Genomic DNA, 17,400 nt, shown 5'->3' with positions numbered 1-17,400 from the left:
AGATTTGGACCAACAACACACTCTTTCTCTCGCTTGATAAACGATGTGACAGTGATGTGTAAATGTGGGATGAGCTTCTAATCTCTCCATCGGTGACGCTCCACCTACAGGTCATACAAACAGAGACAATGGCACACTTCACACAACTGTAGCGATTGATAAAAACAGCATTAATCATAATTCTTTTGGCAGTGTGGGGGCTGCTCTGCACCTGTTTTACACCTGGAAGTGTGCAGAAGAACACTCCCTAAAACCCACTGAGGATGATAAATATAAGTTCACAGATATGTTTGACTTCATATGCAACATCCACTCTGAAAACTGGCAATTTAGCATATTTGGTCCATTTTTAAAAGATAAGAGAACATTTTTTTCTTTTCTTTCTCATTAGCCTTGGTTTCTAATATAGTGCTGTTCCTGTGAAGCACTTTGTAACACAGATTTTGAGAAAGCGCTGTATAAGTGCCCACTTCTTTTTCATCATTATTGCAATTTCCCCCTCCTGCCTGGATCATGCTACACGCAAATATTAAAACAAAGAAGATCTGTTACACAAGATTGATTTCACAGACTGGGTTGTGTGTTTGCATGACTTCTGTTAGTTCAAGAAAACACACAATCCAATCACCAACCACTTTATTAGGTACACCTTGCTAGCACTGAGTTGGACCCCCTTTTTGGTTTCAGAACTTAATACTTTGTGGCACAGATTCAACAAAGCTTCGGAAACATTCGTCAGGAATTTTGGTGCAGATTTATTAGTTGCACATCCATTATTGAGATCTGATGACTGTGCAGGCCTTATGAGTACAGTGAACTCATTGTTGTGTTCAATGAACCAGTTTGAGATGATGGCGCATTATCCTGCTGGAAGCAGCCATCAGAAGATGGGTACACACCAGATAGGGGCGACCTGATCTATACTTAGGTAGGCTGTGGTGTTTAAACAATGCTCAATTGGCTGAAAGTGTGCAAAGAAAATAAGAAATTGAATAAAGAAAAATAAAACCCCACATCATTACATTACCCACACCAGCCTGAACTGCTGGATCCAGAATGGATCCATGCTTTCATATTAATTATGCCATATGATTGTCGCAGCAGAAATCGAGGCTCATCAGACCAGGCCAATATTCTGCTGTCCGGTTTTAGTAAACCTGTGTGAACTCTAGGTTCACTTTCCTGCTGTTGGCTGACAGGTATGGCATGCAGTGTGGTCTTTTGCTGCTTTAAGTTGGATGCGTTGTGCATTCAAAGATGCTCTTCTGCATAGCTTGGTTGCAACAAGCTGTTATTTGAGTTACTGTTGCCGTCCTGTTGACTCAAAGCAGTCAGGCATCAACCAGGAGTCTGGTTGTGCAGGAAAATCCCATTAGATCAGCTGTTTCTGAATTACTCAGACCAGCTCCTTTGGTTACTTAAATCACCCTTTTCCCCACTCAGATGCACACTGAGCAGGGTGTCTTGACCATATCCACATGACCATATCCGCATTGGATTAGTGCACGTTACTGACATTTGATTAACGTGCAGTTGAACAGGTGTACTTAATGAAGTGGCTCGTGAGTTAATACAATTATGCTGTATTCCAGACTTACAATTATGATTGCGTGTTGTGTTGTCAACCTGTCGTCAAGCAAAATGAAAGTCAAGCCAAACTGAATGATTTTTCACAGCTTTAAAGAAACCCTGAAGTGTGACCTGTGTGTATGCGATAAAATACCTTCTCCATTTCCTTCTTTATTTCCTTCTTTTATTTACTGTCTTGTTTGGATCTCAGCAGCAAATATTACAACCTCAGTGATGATGATAGAAATTACAGCAATGAGGAGTGTAAGACTGGTAGACTATACTGATAGTTTACCAGTATAAACAATATGAATGAACAAAGTAACTGCAGCTTCCCAGACATAATAAAACTAAACTGATTCAACACAAACAACAGATGTTCAGAAGCCTTTGGTGTTTACAGTGTAGATTCAAATGAAAACAGAAACCTTTTAAGTAAATTGAAATAATATTTTTACATTTTGCAAACATGAACATGACAGTTTTGTTTAGTTTTAACAGCTGAGGCTTTTTTTTCTCCTCTGACCAGCTGTAATGGCACCCTCAGCTTATTGCTCTACCTCTTGGTTTACCAATCAAGGACTGGATTTGATTTTCCTTTTCTTTTTAATAAAACACACTTCAGCTGTGTGAACCTGCACCGTGTCTCCTTCCATGGAACAGCAAGAGGTGGAGGGACAACGTAAGAGACCCGCTTAGTATGAGATCTGCAGATTTTGATGGCTTAACCATGATGAGAATAGCATATGTCATCATTGAACAGTGTGATGATGTAGGCTCATTGTAATTATTTCCACTGGGATTTTAGGTTGAAAATGCAATTACGCAGAGTGGCTGTAACTCAAGAGGTAGAGCAGGTCACCTAGTCATCAGGAAGGTTTGTAGTTCAATCCCTGGCTGCTCCAATATGCATGCCAAATGTCCTTTGGCAAGATACTAACCCCAAGTGAACGTGTGTGAAAGTTAGATAGAAAGCACTTGATTATGGAAAGAAAGTGCTTATGTGAATGAGGCAAGCTGTATAATTATGTATGGAGTGCTATAGAAGAATCAGTCCATTTAGATGCCTTTATCTTCTTCTGTATGAAAAGAAAAGAAATAATCAGGATTCCATAATGTTGATCAGCTTGTGATGGTTGCTGAATATGTATTTCACATTTAAGCATAAAACATTAAGGTGATCCATTATGTCAGCAACCAAAGGATGTATTGGTGTATTTTCCAGTCCATTATAAAAAACAAACAATCTTGGATGCTGTGACAAAAAATATAAATGCAAAGAATGCATTTATTTGCAAAGACTTTAAACCTGCATTTAAATTCAAATTATTAAAAAACAAACAAACAAACAAACACACAAAACAACCAAAAACCAACAGCATGCTGAAATTTAAGGTTTTGTAGGTTAAAAGTGCCTTGACTGGGATTACTTAATTTTAACACTTAATCTCCCCACTGGCTTATCTTTTTTGATTTTGGACGCACTTTGTACAAATTTAAACTGCTGTGCAGCATTTAAGCATTATCATGTACTTGTAATTAACATTTTTAAAAACATCAGGTTAGAGTTGAGTTTTATCAGCAACACCTGGACATCAGCTGATGTCGACGTATTACTTCATTCTCTTTTCCCGTCCTGATTTTCCCAGCTGGTGCAGAACTCGAATTAATGATTCTAATGATTTTTAGTGACACACACACACACACACACACACACACACACACACACACACACACACACACACACACACACACACACACACACACACACCACAATTTATGTGTGTTATTGTAAACCCTGACAGTTTAGGATAAATCTCAGTGGGTTGCATTAGATAAACACTGTATACTCGTGTATCTTCCCAGAAACATAACGTTTTAGACCCAGAAAGCCGCACCAGTGAATGGATAAATGTGGATCACAGCATAAATATTTAGATATCTCGGGCTGATGGACGAGCCAAAGCCGTTCTCTTGGCTGGCCTTCATCCCGTCTCCCACCCCAGGACACGGGAAACCAGTTAAAAAGACATTTGCAAACATCCACATTGCAAAATCTATTACACTGACGTCAGTAAGCATTACATGAACTGACAGACTGAGAAGACACTGTGCAGTCTCCCAAGAGCACTTATTCACTAGAGCTTGTAGGTGTCATCTTTTCAATTGGTGGATAGCTCATTTTAAAGATGAACTCCCACAGGCTGCAAGATGAGCACACAGGAGTCTCTTGTGCTATTCAGCAGTTAAAAATATGTTTTAATAAAAGCATAGTTTTGCTGCAACATCATACATTTTCAGTACATTCTCTGCTGGGGGCCACTTAAATCTATGTAATTTTTTTCTTGCTTGTTTTTCTCTTGAACGTTGGCTAACTTTAGCCCTACAGTGTGGACCTTTAATGAAAAAGAACTCCAAAATGGAAAAAGCTCTTGTAGAATGTTATCTTTTGTAAGGGACTTCTGTCTCAGCACTTTCTGTAAACCGTTTTTCACATATAGAAAATAAAAGTAAATACTGCAAAAAAGCTAATAAGCTCTTTCCCCATTTTGAACTCTCCAGCTTTACCTCATAGGTCAGTGCTGTCAAGATAACTTACTGTTGTTCTACAGTTTAAATTCATGTGTTTAAGTTTGCCCAATTTGAACTTGACATGAAAGATTAGTGCAGAATTACTTCACCCCTACGGGTGAACTGATCATTTTCATCACACTAACATGAACTAATTTTGCTGTGAAATGTCACAGCCTAGTGTGAAAAAGTGCAGCCCTCTGAGCTTTAATAGAGCCAATCCAGTGATGCAGCCGTAGTGCCAAAAAATATAAGCCAAAAAAAGCAGAGCCAAAACTTGAACCAGGAAAGTTATCCTGCAAAACCAGGACTTTCCTTGTGTGACGGATTGGCAAAATTCCAGGAGATAGGTGCTGAGACAGGTTTCAGTCTCCTGCGACCCTGGATGGATGCTACTTACCTCACAACTCTTCCATCAAACAATAAATTATATGCAGTTTTATGATTAGACTTCAATGTAACATGTCAGAATCAGGCTGTATTCACAGTGCTTCACTGGTTCCATTTTGTCATGCTACAGGCTTATGCTGAAATGGATTCAATTCATTTTTCACCTCAAAGGGCTACACAGAATACTCCATAATGACAAAGGGAAAAACATTTGCTGGAAATTCTTGTAAATTTATTAAAAATAAAAAACAAAAATATCTCATGTACATAGGTTTTCACATCCTTTGCTCGTACTTTGCTGAAGCTCCTTTGATGTTACAAGCTTGGAACACCTATTTTGGGGCAGATTCTCTCATTCCTCTTTGCAGAACCTCTCAGGCTCCCTCAGATTGGATGAGGAGCATTTTCACATGCCTCCAGAGATATTCAATCAGCTTCAAGTCTGGGTTCTGGCTGGGCCTGGCACTCTGGGGCAAGTTATCACCAAGGATGTCTGTCCAGTCCTCTTTACCTGAGCCCTGAGTGGTTTCCCAGTTCCTGCTGCTGAAAAACATTCCCACAGCATGATGCTGCCACCACCATGCTTCACTGTAGGGATGGTATTGGCCAGTTGATAAGCAGTGGTTTTCTTTATTTCTTAATTTTTTTTCTCATAATCCTTCAGATGCCTTTTGGAAATTATATGCAGGGTGTAATGTGCCTTTTACTGAGGAGTGGCTTCTGTCTGGCCTGGATGGATCCCACTTTGCTCGTTGGGACTTTGAGTGAAATTGTTCTATACCCTTCCCCAGATCTGTGCCTTGATAGAATCCTGTCTTGGAGGTCTATAGACAATCAATCCAACTTCATGAACTTTATTACTTTATGTTCTTAAGTTTTGGACTGCCTGTCATCGGCACAGAGACAGATTAAACAGGCTGGCAGACTTTAATCCACACATCAGTAAAGATAAGTCATAGACTGGGAGTACAGGTTTGAGAAAGTTACTGAATGCTAGAGAGACAAGCAACTACTTCAGATGCAAGTTTATTTTTTATGAGTAGCCACTTTCATGGCAGAGGACTGGACTGGTGTAAAGTGGGTGCAGCAAAAGAATTATTTAGAAATAAGTCACATAATAATTTGATTTGTAAGATTGTGATCAGCTGACCTGTCCTGGTACTGCAATATTGACAGCTCTTTGTTGGTTGAGCCAACTGAATTAAACAAAATATGAGCCGATGTTTCACTTGCTGCAACTTCTTGACATTATAAAGCAAAGTATAAAGTATAAAAAAGTAAAATACTGAGTGAATCTAATGAGTGTCATCATCTTAAATGAAAATTGATATCATCTATTTACAAGCAAAGTTTGAATAAGAATATGTTTTTGTTTTTTTTTGTTTTTGTTTTTTTTGCAGGATATTTTACAAAAACATTATTCAGGAACACATCATGTATAGGTAAAAAAAAAAAGATTTAAAAACTTTAAAATGATTGATATGACAGTAGGATTTAAAATGCCACTTGCTAAGCCGTCCTTAACTTCAAAAATAATTACTCATCATCTTCTCCTGTCCTCTTTTTTCGCTCTTCATTCATACATCTATGTGGCACATTAATGTTTTTATTTTATTTACCTTTTTATTTATAGAACAACTGCACATTAACCCTGAACCATGAAATAATTGCCAAAAAATGCTATTTTTTTTTCAAACTGGAGATTTTCTTTAAAAAATTAAATTAAATCAATTTGCATATATGAGTTTTAATTGGTGTCATTTTTGCTACAGCCTTTTTGAAATAGAGATCTCAAAAGTCAAGCATCAAAAAACATGATGGACTTGGCATTACAGCTAACTGAGCCATTTAGTGACAAATTGTAAAGAAGCTGTGCATTTGAAATGATCTGTCACCAACAAAAAGGGAAATACAGAAGAAAATTATGTTTGTATTTGCTCTTCTGACGAACCGCAACTTTACATCTGCACCATGAAGAGTCCACAGGTGAAGGAACCACTACAACAGGAATGAGAAGGATGTTTCTAGGCTGTCAGCGTGTTGTGGTATGTCATTATATTCTTATTAGTGAGCAAGTATTTTCATGCTCTCACTGAAAGCAACGCCAGGATGATTCTCACAAAAAATAAACTCATCTGAAAGTAATTTGAAGATGCTGCACATTAAAAAGTAAATACATTAAAAAGATCTGTAAAAAAAAATTACAGTGTGCTTTTAAAAAATGATTTTCCATTTCAATTTTAAAGGATTTCACACATTAAATGTGACCATCTACAGAAACCTACTTAAGAAATGGATGATGTACTGGCTGAATTGTTTTGTTCCAATTTTGTACAAGTAAACTACACAATCAGAGATCATTAAGCTTCGTACATTTCGTAACTATTCAGTTGTCTTGTATGAGCTGGATCTGTAAGACTTGTAGAAATATGTGCAAGAACAAAATTGCGACTTTGCTTAGACATCACTGTGTATCACACCCTCCCTGTAGCTGCAGGTAAGTCTACTCATAGAACTATAATAAAAATATGTGATTTTCCTGAATACTATAAAAGCTAAATGACTGGTAGAAGGCGTTATGTGGATCAAACTATATGAAACATCCAATTTTGACTAAATGAAAACATGTCAGTAAACCATTTGATATGATTCTTATTTCTCAGCGTGGCCCTTTGGAAACTGAATTCGGCATCCCTGCACTCAGGAAAACTGACAACTTGTGCATCTCTTTTGCACCATTTTGATGTGTAAACATGGGCAATTTTAACAAAATAAAGTTTATTTAAACTTCATTTACCTTACCTTTACCTTTAAACTAACTTAGCGCATCGTGTAATCTGTTCTAGACAAGACTGACACAACTCTCTAACCCATACTTCTCAGATTTGAATAATAAAGCCATCAACTGGAATATGAAAGAATAGTTTCAAATGCAAGTGAGTCATTTTTCCTCAGTAGGCTCTGTTTAAAAAAAATCGCATACAGCTGTGATAAATTTCCTGACTCATGAAATCCGATTTTCTGATAAACTTTGAGGTTTACAGTCCTGTCTCTCAAGCTGGACTTCCTGCCCCCCCCCCCCCCAATCCTGCTTTGTAACACAAGACTCAATTTGGGCAGAGATCCCTTAATGAAGGATGGGTGCTTGAGTCACTTCTACTGTTGCAGACACAAAGTCTGAGTCATTATTTGAGGGAGCCAGAGAAATTGGGGAGGGGGGGGGGGGGGTCATCTTTGCCCCAGGACCCTATAGCAGCTGTTATACAAGCTTGAGCAGTAGCAGCAATAGCAGCAGTGGTAGTTTTAGTCACTGCATCACAAGTAGCTGTAGTAGGAGTAGCAGGCACAGTAGCTGTAATATTACTGTACATAGCGAGCTTATAGCTGCACTCCTGAGTACCTGAGTAGACCTATAAGCTTAAATGTCTCCACATGTTCATGTGGCCTGTCTGGGCCTGTCAGTGCTCGGCGCTGCAGCCTGAGCGGTCTGCTAATGGGAGGAGTGTTGCTCTTTGATGACCAATAGTAAGAGCTGTATGAGTGGAAGCAGCAGCCCAGCATGGACAGCAGCCTCTACAACAACATGTGGGTGTTGTGACAGAAACAGAGAGCACGCCAAGAAGAACTCCCCAAACTGATAATGGCACAGCCATGAATGATCTCATAGAAAATGTTTTCATATATTGTGTGTCGCCTTTAGCAACATGTATTTTTTCTAGAAGGGAGAGCATAAATTTCTCCTTCTCTCTCTCTCTAAACTTTATACAGCAATTAAACAAAAGGGTGAAAGCATTTCCACAATAGGGCACATCTACATCTACTGCACAGCAGTTTATCTACTGGGGTTATAAAAATGTTGGGGGTGGGGGCTCTAATTATCCCAAGCTCTTTCATAGATTTCTTTATAACAGCGTGACAGATGAACTGATGTTTTGTTTTATTCCCACGGAGACTAGCTTAGACACGTTTAAGACCAGCTCCCAAAATCTGAAACTTGTACAAAATGAGCAGCTTTAGAGGAAGCCGCGGCTTTGTGTCACACTGTCAGCTTACTTGTAGTGCAAAACCCTGTTAATGTGACACAAACATCATTTTGCACACTCCTGCGATGCACTGCATGCCCACAGGATGGAGAGATATGAAGTAAAGGGACAGGTGAAATAAATGCCTCATATTTGAGCTGCTTTTCTAGAACTCAGTAAAAGACAACAAAACAAAGAGGACAAATGGAAGTATAGTTTTCTTGAGGTTCTAGTGATATTTTAAAAACCCTTTTGTTCATGATGAAGCAGACTTGTTTGGTATCCAATTAGCGTTTCTCTTCAGAGTGCAGATTCCAAATGTTGATACTCATAAAGTTGCTGGTAATGATTCACCACTGTCTCGAGTGTGGATTTACTCCCACAGAGTGTCAGCATGTCTGAGTATATCTTTAGGGCACACAAAAGATGTTTAATCTTCAGTTCGTGTTTGGCCAGTGTCCTTAGTAGAGCTGTAAAACCAATTATACCTTATTGTAACTGCTGTGAGAGGTTAGATTAAAGCATTAAATCAAGTCATGCAGACGTATCGCTGTTATTTAGGTTTCAAAGTTCTCCAAACTCAGACTTTGGCAGAAAAAAAAATAACTCAGAGAGACTCTACAAATCAGAGTTGAAAAATCAAACATATTAACACATGCAGGGTGTGCTGCAAACACACTGATGACTGGTGTGTTTGCTCAGCCAGAGTCAGAGCAGCTGCAGCTAACTGTGTGCTGTAAACAAATCAGTAAGCAAATATATGGGCCAAATTAAAAAAAACTGTGACACAAGTGTGTGTGTGTGTGTGTGTGTGTTGAAATGGCTCATTTTACTGTCAATTACCACCACTGATGCACTGGAAGCTGAAAAAATCAGTTCACATTGGTACAACTAAAAATAGCTCCTGGATACTGCAGTGTATTATCATTATTAGCGGTAAAATTTGATTTCATTTACAAGCCACTAAAATGTTTTAGTGATAAGTATTTTTTTATCTGGGAGATTACAATTTTACAAACCATATTTTTTTATGTAAAGCATTTTATATTTTTATACATTAACCGGTCCAGCAGTATGTACAGCAGTTCAGCTTAGCTACAACAACACAGCTCCTAAAGTTAATTAGTAATCCAACACTGTGTGTAATAACGATGCTAAAACTATTACTGGGCTTTGTAATGAATACTTTTATATATTTTTTTAATTTGTAATACAGCCAAAAATTTTCTAAAGAAAAAAATAAATGGGGAAGTTTTATGTTACTTTATGTTACAGAAAGGTTTTATTTATGTATTTTTACCGTAATATTACGATATTAATTTGAGGTAAGGCGCCAATATTTAATGGGCACTATGTAGCCAGATTTTTTTTATTTTTTTATTTAGCAATTACAAATATGTCTACAGATATGTAGACACGGATATGTCTAAATCATTATTGAAAGCGTAACACTACTGAAAAAATGTGACAAATAGCTGCTATTGGCAGATATATAACTGTGTTCAATTAAATTCTGCTGAAGTGGAACAAAAACAACAAGAATAAAATAAACCGTTTCGGTACCAATACTTTCAATAATAAAAACATCGAGACATAAAATTTGATTTTGTAGTTTGTAACATTAGATTTTCGTTTTATTTTATTCTATTATTAGTTAAAGCTGAATAAATGAATGTTTTTAAGATTTTTATCATTTGAGTGCTTTTATTTATTCTGTTGTGTTTTTTTCCAAGTTCTTTTTAGCTCGTTTATTATTATTATTATTATTATTATTATTATTATTATTATTATTATTACTGTTGTTGTTGTTGTTTATTAACTTCCTCATGACCTTGCAGATAGTGGTGTTTACCTGCTAGACGCCTCTCTGTCTCCCTTTTATTTGCCTCCATCAGTCTCTGTCCTGCGGGCCGGCAGCACTTCAGGGCGCAGAGCTTATCAGCTTTCTGTGTTTACCTCTCAATTAATCCCCATTAGTAGGGGAGAAGGCATTAAGGCCGCTCTGGTGGCCTCTAATGTTGTTTTGTCCCAAACAGGAGATGGGCTGGTTAACAGCTCAGACGGACAGATCTCAATCTGAGCACAGAGCCGGACAGTCTAGCAGGGAAGAAGCGTGAGAGACGCACCGATCACCAACAACGATAATTATACTGATATTGGCTGTGTCTGTTCTTATTAACGCAGCCGTTAGTTTAGGACAGTTATACAGATTTTAATTAAATTCAGTGACGCAGTGTGTGTGTGTGTGTGTGTGTGTGTGTGTGTGTGTGTGTGTGTGTGTGTGTGTGTGGACATAAAGTAAGCTCAACTTATTTCGAAGTTTAGATATTACTGACTCACTAAACCCGTGCCCCACTTTCACACAGTAACGCACAAGTGAGGTTTCGGTGTGAGACGCTCTAGTAAACGTAGCTCCCGGTGTTTGCTTTCAATGTTGGCTGCGGTCTCCCATTAGGACACGAGTGTGTGGGTGTAATTACACAAGAATGGGTTTGGGAAACAATTGTTCTCAGGCCGGAGGAACAATTACTCGCAAGAGAAAAACAGCAATTGATGCTTTCCCTCCCTAATTTTCTCATAACTTCCCTCATCATTTATCTTCTTAAGAATTATTTTAGCAAATAGCTGGACAGATTTTTCGTCCCATAAACGACAAAACACAGGTTTGAGATGAGCTTGGTCCTCAAATTATGCCCAGTGCCTGTTTTTGGTCCTCACTTGTGCGTAACGCTCGATTAAGAGCCAGCGAAAAGGAATTCTTCTCACCAAATCACCAACCAGCCAAACTGTCAGTGTTGTTATTTTGGTACTTTCCACCTCTGAATATCAGCTTATAGTTTTTCTTATAAAATATCAGAAATTGGTGAACTGAAATTAATCTACGAAACTTTTCGCAATCTTAGGGGGCATCTTCGCTATTTGAGTATTTTCCGCTTTATTTGTATTGTGTTTTAGAATTTTTTACATTTACTACGTAGGAAAAAACTAGTGATTATTAAATATGAGAAATTTGGGTTGGAAAATATTCCCAAACTGCTGTCTATTCATTTTAAGTCATTAACCTTTTTTGACACTGGACTAAACTCTGACCAATCGAAAATAAATAAATAAAAAAATGTAATATATTTTTGTAGCTTTATTTCATAGTTGAATCAACAACTGACCATTCCAGGGAAATATTCTGATTTTGTACCCTTCGAACTAAGAACCTTGGATCCTTGGCCTGCGCGAAAAATATTAAAATATCCGTGTGTCAACTTTTCTTTCACTAGTGCGCAAAGGTCTTCTGAAATCTATTGAATGTGAATTTTTTTCTGTGATATTGTATAATTACTTGTGTTAATAGATCCATAAATATATGTATTCAGAAGATTTTTCTTTCCGAGTTTGGACTGTTACCTGTGAGAATGAGCTGAAATAACACCCTCATACTGAAATAATAGGCTACACTGCAGCCTCACCGGGCTCACCCCCTTAAAATTCTCCAGTCCATTTTCCTCCTCGGGATAAATGGTGAAACTTGTAGCAATAATACCCTCTTCTTTCACACAAACGCCTCCCCGCTGCCATCACCTCGAGCCCGGCTGCCCCCGAAGCCTCGCGGCTGGGGATCTCGGAGAGCCTTTCTCCGCGAACAAAAAAAGCCTCCTGAAGGGGAACAAAAGTGACCACATTTTTCCTCCATGTCCCCTTCTCCGCGCAGAATAACCCGCTGCCTGTCGCTCAAATGGGAATATTAGGACGTCAATCTCACGGCCCCTGTGCGCTTTTGTCTTTGCTGAGTGCCCAGCTCTGCCTACCACACACCTTTTGTCCGACAATCCAATAAGAGCCATTATTCTCGCTCCCTAGCCCGGCTGCAGCTCGCTCTTCGGGTATTTTAGGTGCCTAATCGCGTCCTTTTAAGGACCTCAAATGGAGAATAACTTCCTCCTTTCACGTCGCCTGGCACCGGGACAAAGAGTTCCTGTGTCCTAGCTTCTACCAGGACCTGTGTTTATGAGCAAAATCTGCCACCACGAATCAGATTCACTAATATTCACCATCTGATTCACTGTTACACCGTATGGAAGCAAATATATACAATCAATAATATTTATTTGGAGATTTAGGGGAAGATAGGATTTCATTTTCTTCTCTGAGATGTATTTTGGTATTATAATAATCGTTCTTTCTCAAATTTAGCACATAAAATAAGATTATTATGCTTCTGTGCGGATACAGAATCAAAACGCACTTTCTTTAATCCCTTGGGTTTATTTGAATAGATGTGAAATAGACTAAAACAATTCTCTGTTGAACAAAAAAAAAAGCATTTTAAAGCAGTTCAGTCTCTCCATAACCTAAAAATATAAACGACAAAAACAATCGTTAAAAAACAGTCTTTATCAGTTCAATTAAGGAGAAATGCGCAAACTTGTGCGTAATTTCCCCTCTGCGCTTCAGTGCCGAACTAGAGCACCAACAAATATTGGACCACAGAATAAAAATTCAACCAAGCCAGTGCTGTTCAGAAATTCGACAACCAGCAAATTACGGAAACTAATTTTCTCTATAATTCTCCAAATATCCGGAGAAGTGAATCCAAACGCGCATCCGTTATAAGCAATACTGTATTCTGGCTGTATTTTGACCAGGTTAATACACACTTCTAAAGGAAAGAATGTGGGTTGAAGAACTCCGTTTAAAAAAAGATACTGGTTCTGTTATGGTGAGGCTACCAGGCCCTGATCCCCTGCAGCGAGCCCTGACAAGATGTGACCGCTGTCCCTTGGTGTGTTTGAGCCTGTGGGGAGCTGCCGAGGCCGCTCACGTTTCCCAAGTTCATGTTCATGAAGGCGTTGGGGGTGCCGGAGGGAGGAAGGGCGGGGATACTGGTGTAGGTGCAGCTGTAGTTGGTGTTATACGCCGGGCTGTTGTACGTGTATGCCGGGTATCCGTTATAGCCGTACGGATTGGATCCGTACGGAGCAGTAGCCGCGGCGGCATAGCTCTGCGCTCCTCCCAGACACGGCTTCCCATCCCGAACCAGCACCGGCACGGCCACGCGCCTCGGCGGCGGAGGATGATGCTGCCCCGTCGCTTCCAGAGACTTGTCTTGCCGCTGCCGTTTGCACTTGTAGCGGCGGTTCTGAAACCAGATCTTCACCTGGTTAGAAGTGAGTTTGAGGGTGGTGGCCAGGTGCTCTCGCTCCGGGGCGGACAGGTAGCGCTGCTGCTTGAAGCGCCTCTCCAGCTCGAAGACCTGCGCCTGGGAGAAAAGCACTCTGGGTCTCCGCCGGCTCCTCTGCTTCTGCACCGGCCTCTCCGTGTCGCCCTGCCCGCCCTCGGCTGCCTCCTCCCGGGACACCAGCCCGCAGTTTTCTGGGCAGGTTGGGAAATTCACAGAAGAAGTATGAAGTTAATATCTCTTTAAGAAAACACGGGAATCATTTCTCCCAATTGTGGCATTTGTTTTAATCCTCACTCAATAAAGTTTTGAACTGAAGCCACAGGCCCTCACGCTCCCGTCAGTACCTGTCAGCTCCACGAGAACCTGTCACCGCAGAGACAACACTCCACTGCAGCTCAAGCTTTTAGCCAGGGCGCACAATTCAAAGATAAAATACGGAACGCCGGAATGGACCAATTATAGTTGGTTTATTTATTCATTTATTTTTAACACTTCTGAACTTAGAAGGATGCAAGTCACCTACCCGCTAATTCTGTCAACAGTTTATGTCTGATGAATAATTGTGTGAACTCTGTAGAGAGGAGCCGAAGTCGCCGTGTCCGCCTGTGTTTATTAGCGCTACTTGTCGGTGTCACTTCTTTTACAAGCCTCTTTAAACTAATTGTCGGTTTATGGTCCAGACAGCATAACAGACTCCAAATAACAGGCAAGCGACTGAACCACTAGAAAGTGTTTGACATCTCCAGACTTTACTGGATTCGTCTCAGGGCTTCTGACTTCCACCATTTGGAAGCTCTTTATTGGAATAATGCCCGGCGTGTGTGCAGATGGAAGAGCCGGGCAGAGACAAGAGGCCCCAGAAAGCCGCGAAACCCAATATATGTTCCACGTATTTTATTAAGTATTTTTTGCACGTATTATCTTTTAAATTTTTCCGCCGGGTGTCATCTTTAAGGTCACGCGTATATTATTTAGAAAATTTCACAAACTATGTTATGTTTTCTCACGTGGCTCACATTAAGTTTAAAGTCTCTTGGTATTAAATTTAATAATGAGCCATACAACTGTGACCAGATCAGTTACAAAGAAAGTGGTGTGTGAAAGTCGATGTTAACATTAGAGGATTTTTACTATTTGCTATTTGGCTGGGTTACAGGTCACTGAGTTTGTGGTAAACATGTAAAGCATTCTGCGGGCACTGAAAATATGACATATTAAAGGTTTAATCCGCTTTGCTCTTTCGTCCTTTATACTGTGAATCTTTCTGGTTTTCTTTAAAAGGCCTGTTGAAATCTTTTAAAATACTTTTACGCGCGTCTTTTGCCTTTTCGTGCAGTTTTTACAACAGCAGCTCGAGTTTGTACTCACTGCTTTCCTGCTCCTCCAGCTCGGCGGCCTCCAGCTTGGCTCCCTGCAAGCCGGGATGCACGTACATGTCCGGAGATAGGCTGGTGTCCCCCCGTTCTTCCTCGCGCACTGCAAGCGCGCTGAGGTAAGCCAGGTTGTCTTCTCCGTCCGAGAAGGAAGGGCTGTCCCGGGCTCCGGCGAGCATGCAGGACGGCGCGGTTTGGAAATGCTGTTGCTGCTGCTGCTGGGGAGGAGAGCGGGACAAGTGCTGCTGGGTGTGGATCCGGTGCGTGAGCTCCAGGGTTCCGGACTGCTGCTGTTGCTGTTGTTGCTGCTGCTGCTCCAGCTTCAGGATATCCTTGACAGAAAACGGCGTGGAGGTGAGCGGGCTCTGCAGCATCATGTCATCCAGCTCCTGCTCTGCAGCATCGAGGAAATGAAGCCCTCCGAGTAACATGCACTCCCCTTCGCCTTTTCCCACTTTTTTCTCTAGCAAATAATTGAGCGTAAAAGCCCCTTGTTTGGCAATCGGAGGTGCGTTAAGCCTCTAAAATCCCTCATCGCCATAAATCGCACGAAAACACGGGTATTAGTCCCGGGTTTGTCCATGCAGATGTCTTGCCTGACAGATATAATATCGGGCTTTGTGAGTGAAGTTTGGACCGGGGAGGGGAAGGAGCACCTCTGCCTCTTCTGGTATCAGGGGGAGGGGTGTGTGTGAAATGGAAAGTCCGTGAAGGCTGGAAGAGAAACGTTTGGGAATTAGAGAGAGAGGAGGAGGGAGGGGCATAGGTGACGCGTTTGCACGGACTGGTTATGTTTTTTTTGAACGTGGTGAACTAAGAATTGTACTGACAATACTCGTCCACTGCCCGGTTCCTTCATGTTTCTGTACATCTTGGGGACAGTCCCAATAGGACTTAAAATCTGGGACTCTCCACCAATTGCTCTTAGAGCTGAAGAAGCTTCTCGGATGAGAGGTGAAACGTAGTCAAGAAACTTAAAGAAGTCCAGACGCTTTGTTTTTCCAAGCTCCTTAGATTGTACTTAAATTAGTTTCCCCACTTTTTACGCACTCATTTAGCTCCAAGAAGCACAGAAACAGCCCTGCAAATAGCTGGCCCTGTACGTTTATTATTATATTTAAATCTAATGTACAGAGTTATTTTTAAATTATTATTGTTATTTTACACTGGTTATACCCCGGGGTCCTTGTAGTTTTGTGTGGCCCTTGGTTTCTGTGCCAATCCGTGTGCTCTTTTCAGAGGCTAACAGTTAGTGTCAGGGGTGATACGTCAAGGTCAGGGTAAGAGTTCCTGCCTTGTAGATGAAGTGTAATTGAGTTGACTAATAGTAGACGTTTCTCTGAAAATCATTATCCAAAATAATAAACGGCAATTTTTAGCGCCAGGAGACATTTTCACAGCCAAAATGTGGAACAAATATGGCTTTAAAATTGGCTTTCCCCCCCCTTTTTTTTTTGGCTTAAAGTGGTCAAAAACAGCAGACAGGAAATAAAATATATATGCGATGGAACACATAATGGTCAATATGTACAAACGTGTACCGTTTTTATTCTTTGAGACATTGACTGCGTTCAGTAAAGGCCGCTCGCTTCCGTCTCACAAAGCTCCAGATTTTCAAACCTTTACTCTGTTTTTTAGAGAAGCTGGACTGCACATCAGGGACGTGCGTAAAATACTCCAGAAAACTTCCCCGTTTCATGTAACAACGGAGCAATAAAAGTGTCTGATGGCGCTTTAAACCTGCCACTCACTGCAGCTCCACTGAGGCGCAGATCCCCGCTGTTTACTGCACAACACGGAGCTGCTATCATTTCTGTTCACTCTCAGAACTCTCAGCAGACTGTTGTGATGCCCGGTCTCTCTGCGCCTCTGCAGCCTCGTCTTCCAGCAGCTCTGCTCGGTGTCCCTCTGTCCTCTTTATCGCTGCTGTTGTATTAATAACCGCTCTGGGCCGATAAGCAGCCCCCCCGGGGCAATTAAAATTCCTCCAAGAAAACTGACTGACGTTTTTAGCCCGGCCTAATCTGCTCCTATCAGCTCCCCTTTCCGTTTTGCAGTGGGACCCCTCGCCTCTTTCACCCCTCTCCCTCTGGTCCTCCTGCGAGTTTTTCCTCTCTGGACACATGGCAGGTGGACGGCGCCTGGTAGCTGGACTCTTCACAAACAGCTGCGATATTAGAATTACTAACTCAGTGGCAGTGCTTCTTTATTGAACCTGCCAACGTGCTGCATCAAAAATAATAGTTTCAAAGGCGCGGATTCAAAACATCTACGTGACTCATTTTATTCAAGTAACTTTTTA

At 40.7% G+C, this 17,400-nt stretch overlaps 1 protein-coding gene across 1 annotated transcript; it reads right to left on the bottom strand.

Moving 5' to 3' along the window:
* Positions 1–13,269: 13,269 nt before the first annotated feature.
* On the bottom strand, positions 13,270–15,490 carry LOC134628427 (homeobox protein Nkx-2.3-like). Its single transcript, XM_063475101.1, has 2 exons — positions 15,094–15,490; positions 13,270–13,916 (listed from the first exon to the last, which is right to left on the bottom strand). Exons 1-2 carry the CDS (start codon positions 15,473–15,475, stop codon positions 13,270–13,272), a joined length of 1,029 nt encoding a protein of 342 aa, XP_063331171.1. The 5' UTR covers positions 15,476–15,490.
* Between the last annotated feature and the right edge of the window lie 1,910 nt (positions 15,491–17,400).

Source organism: Pelmatolapia mariae, linkage group LG6 (genome assembly GCF_036321145.2).
Source record: "Pelmatolapia mariae isolate MD_Pm_ZW linkage group LG6, Pm_UMD_F_2, whole genome shotgun sequence".
NCBI lineage: Eukaryota > Metazoa > Chordata > Actinopteri > Cichliformes > Cichlidae > Pelmatolapia > Pelmatolapia mariae.
The sequence above is the reverse complement of the archived record's forward strand: the minus strand, read 5'-3'. Positions and strand labels throughout refer to the sequence as shown.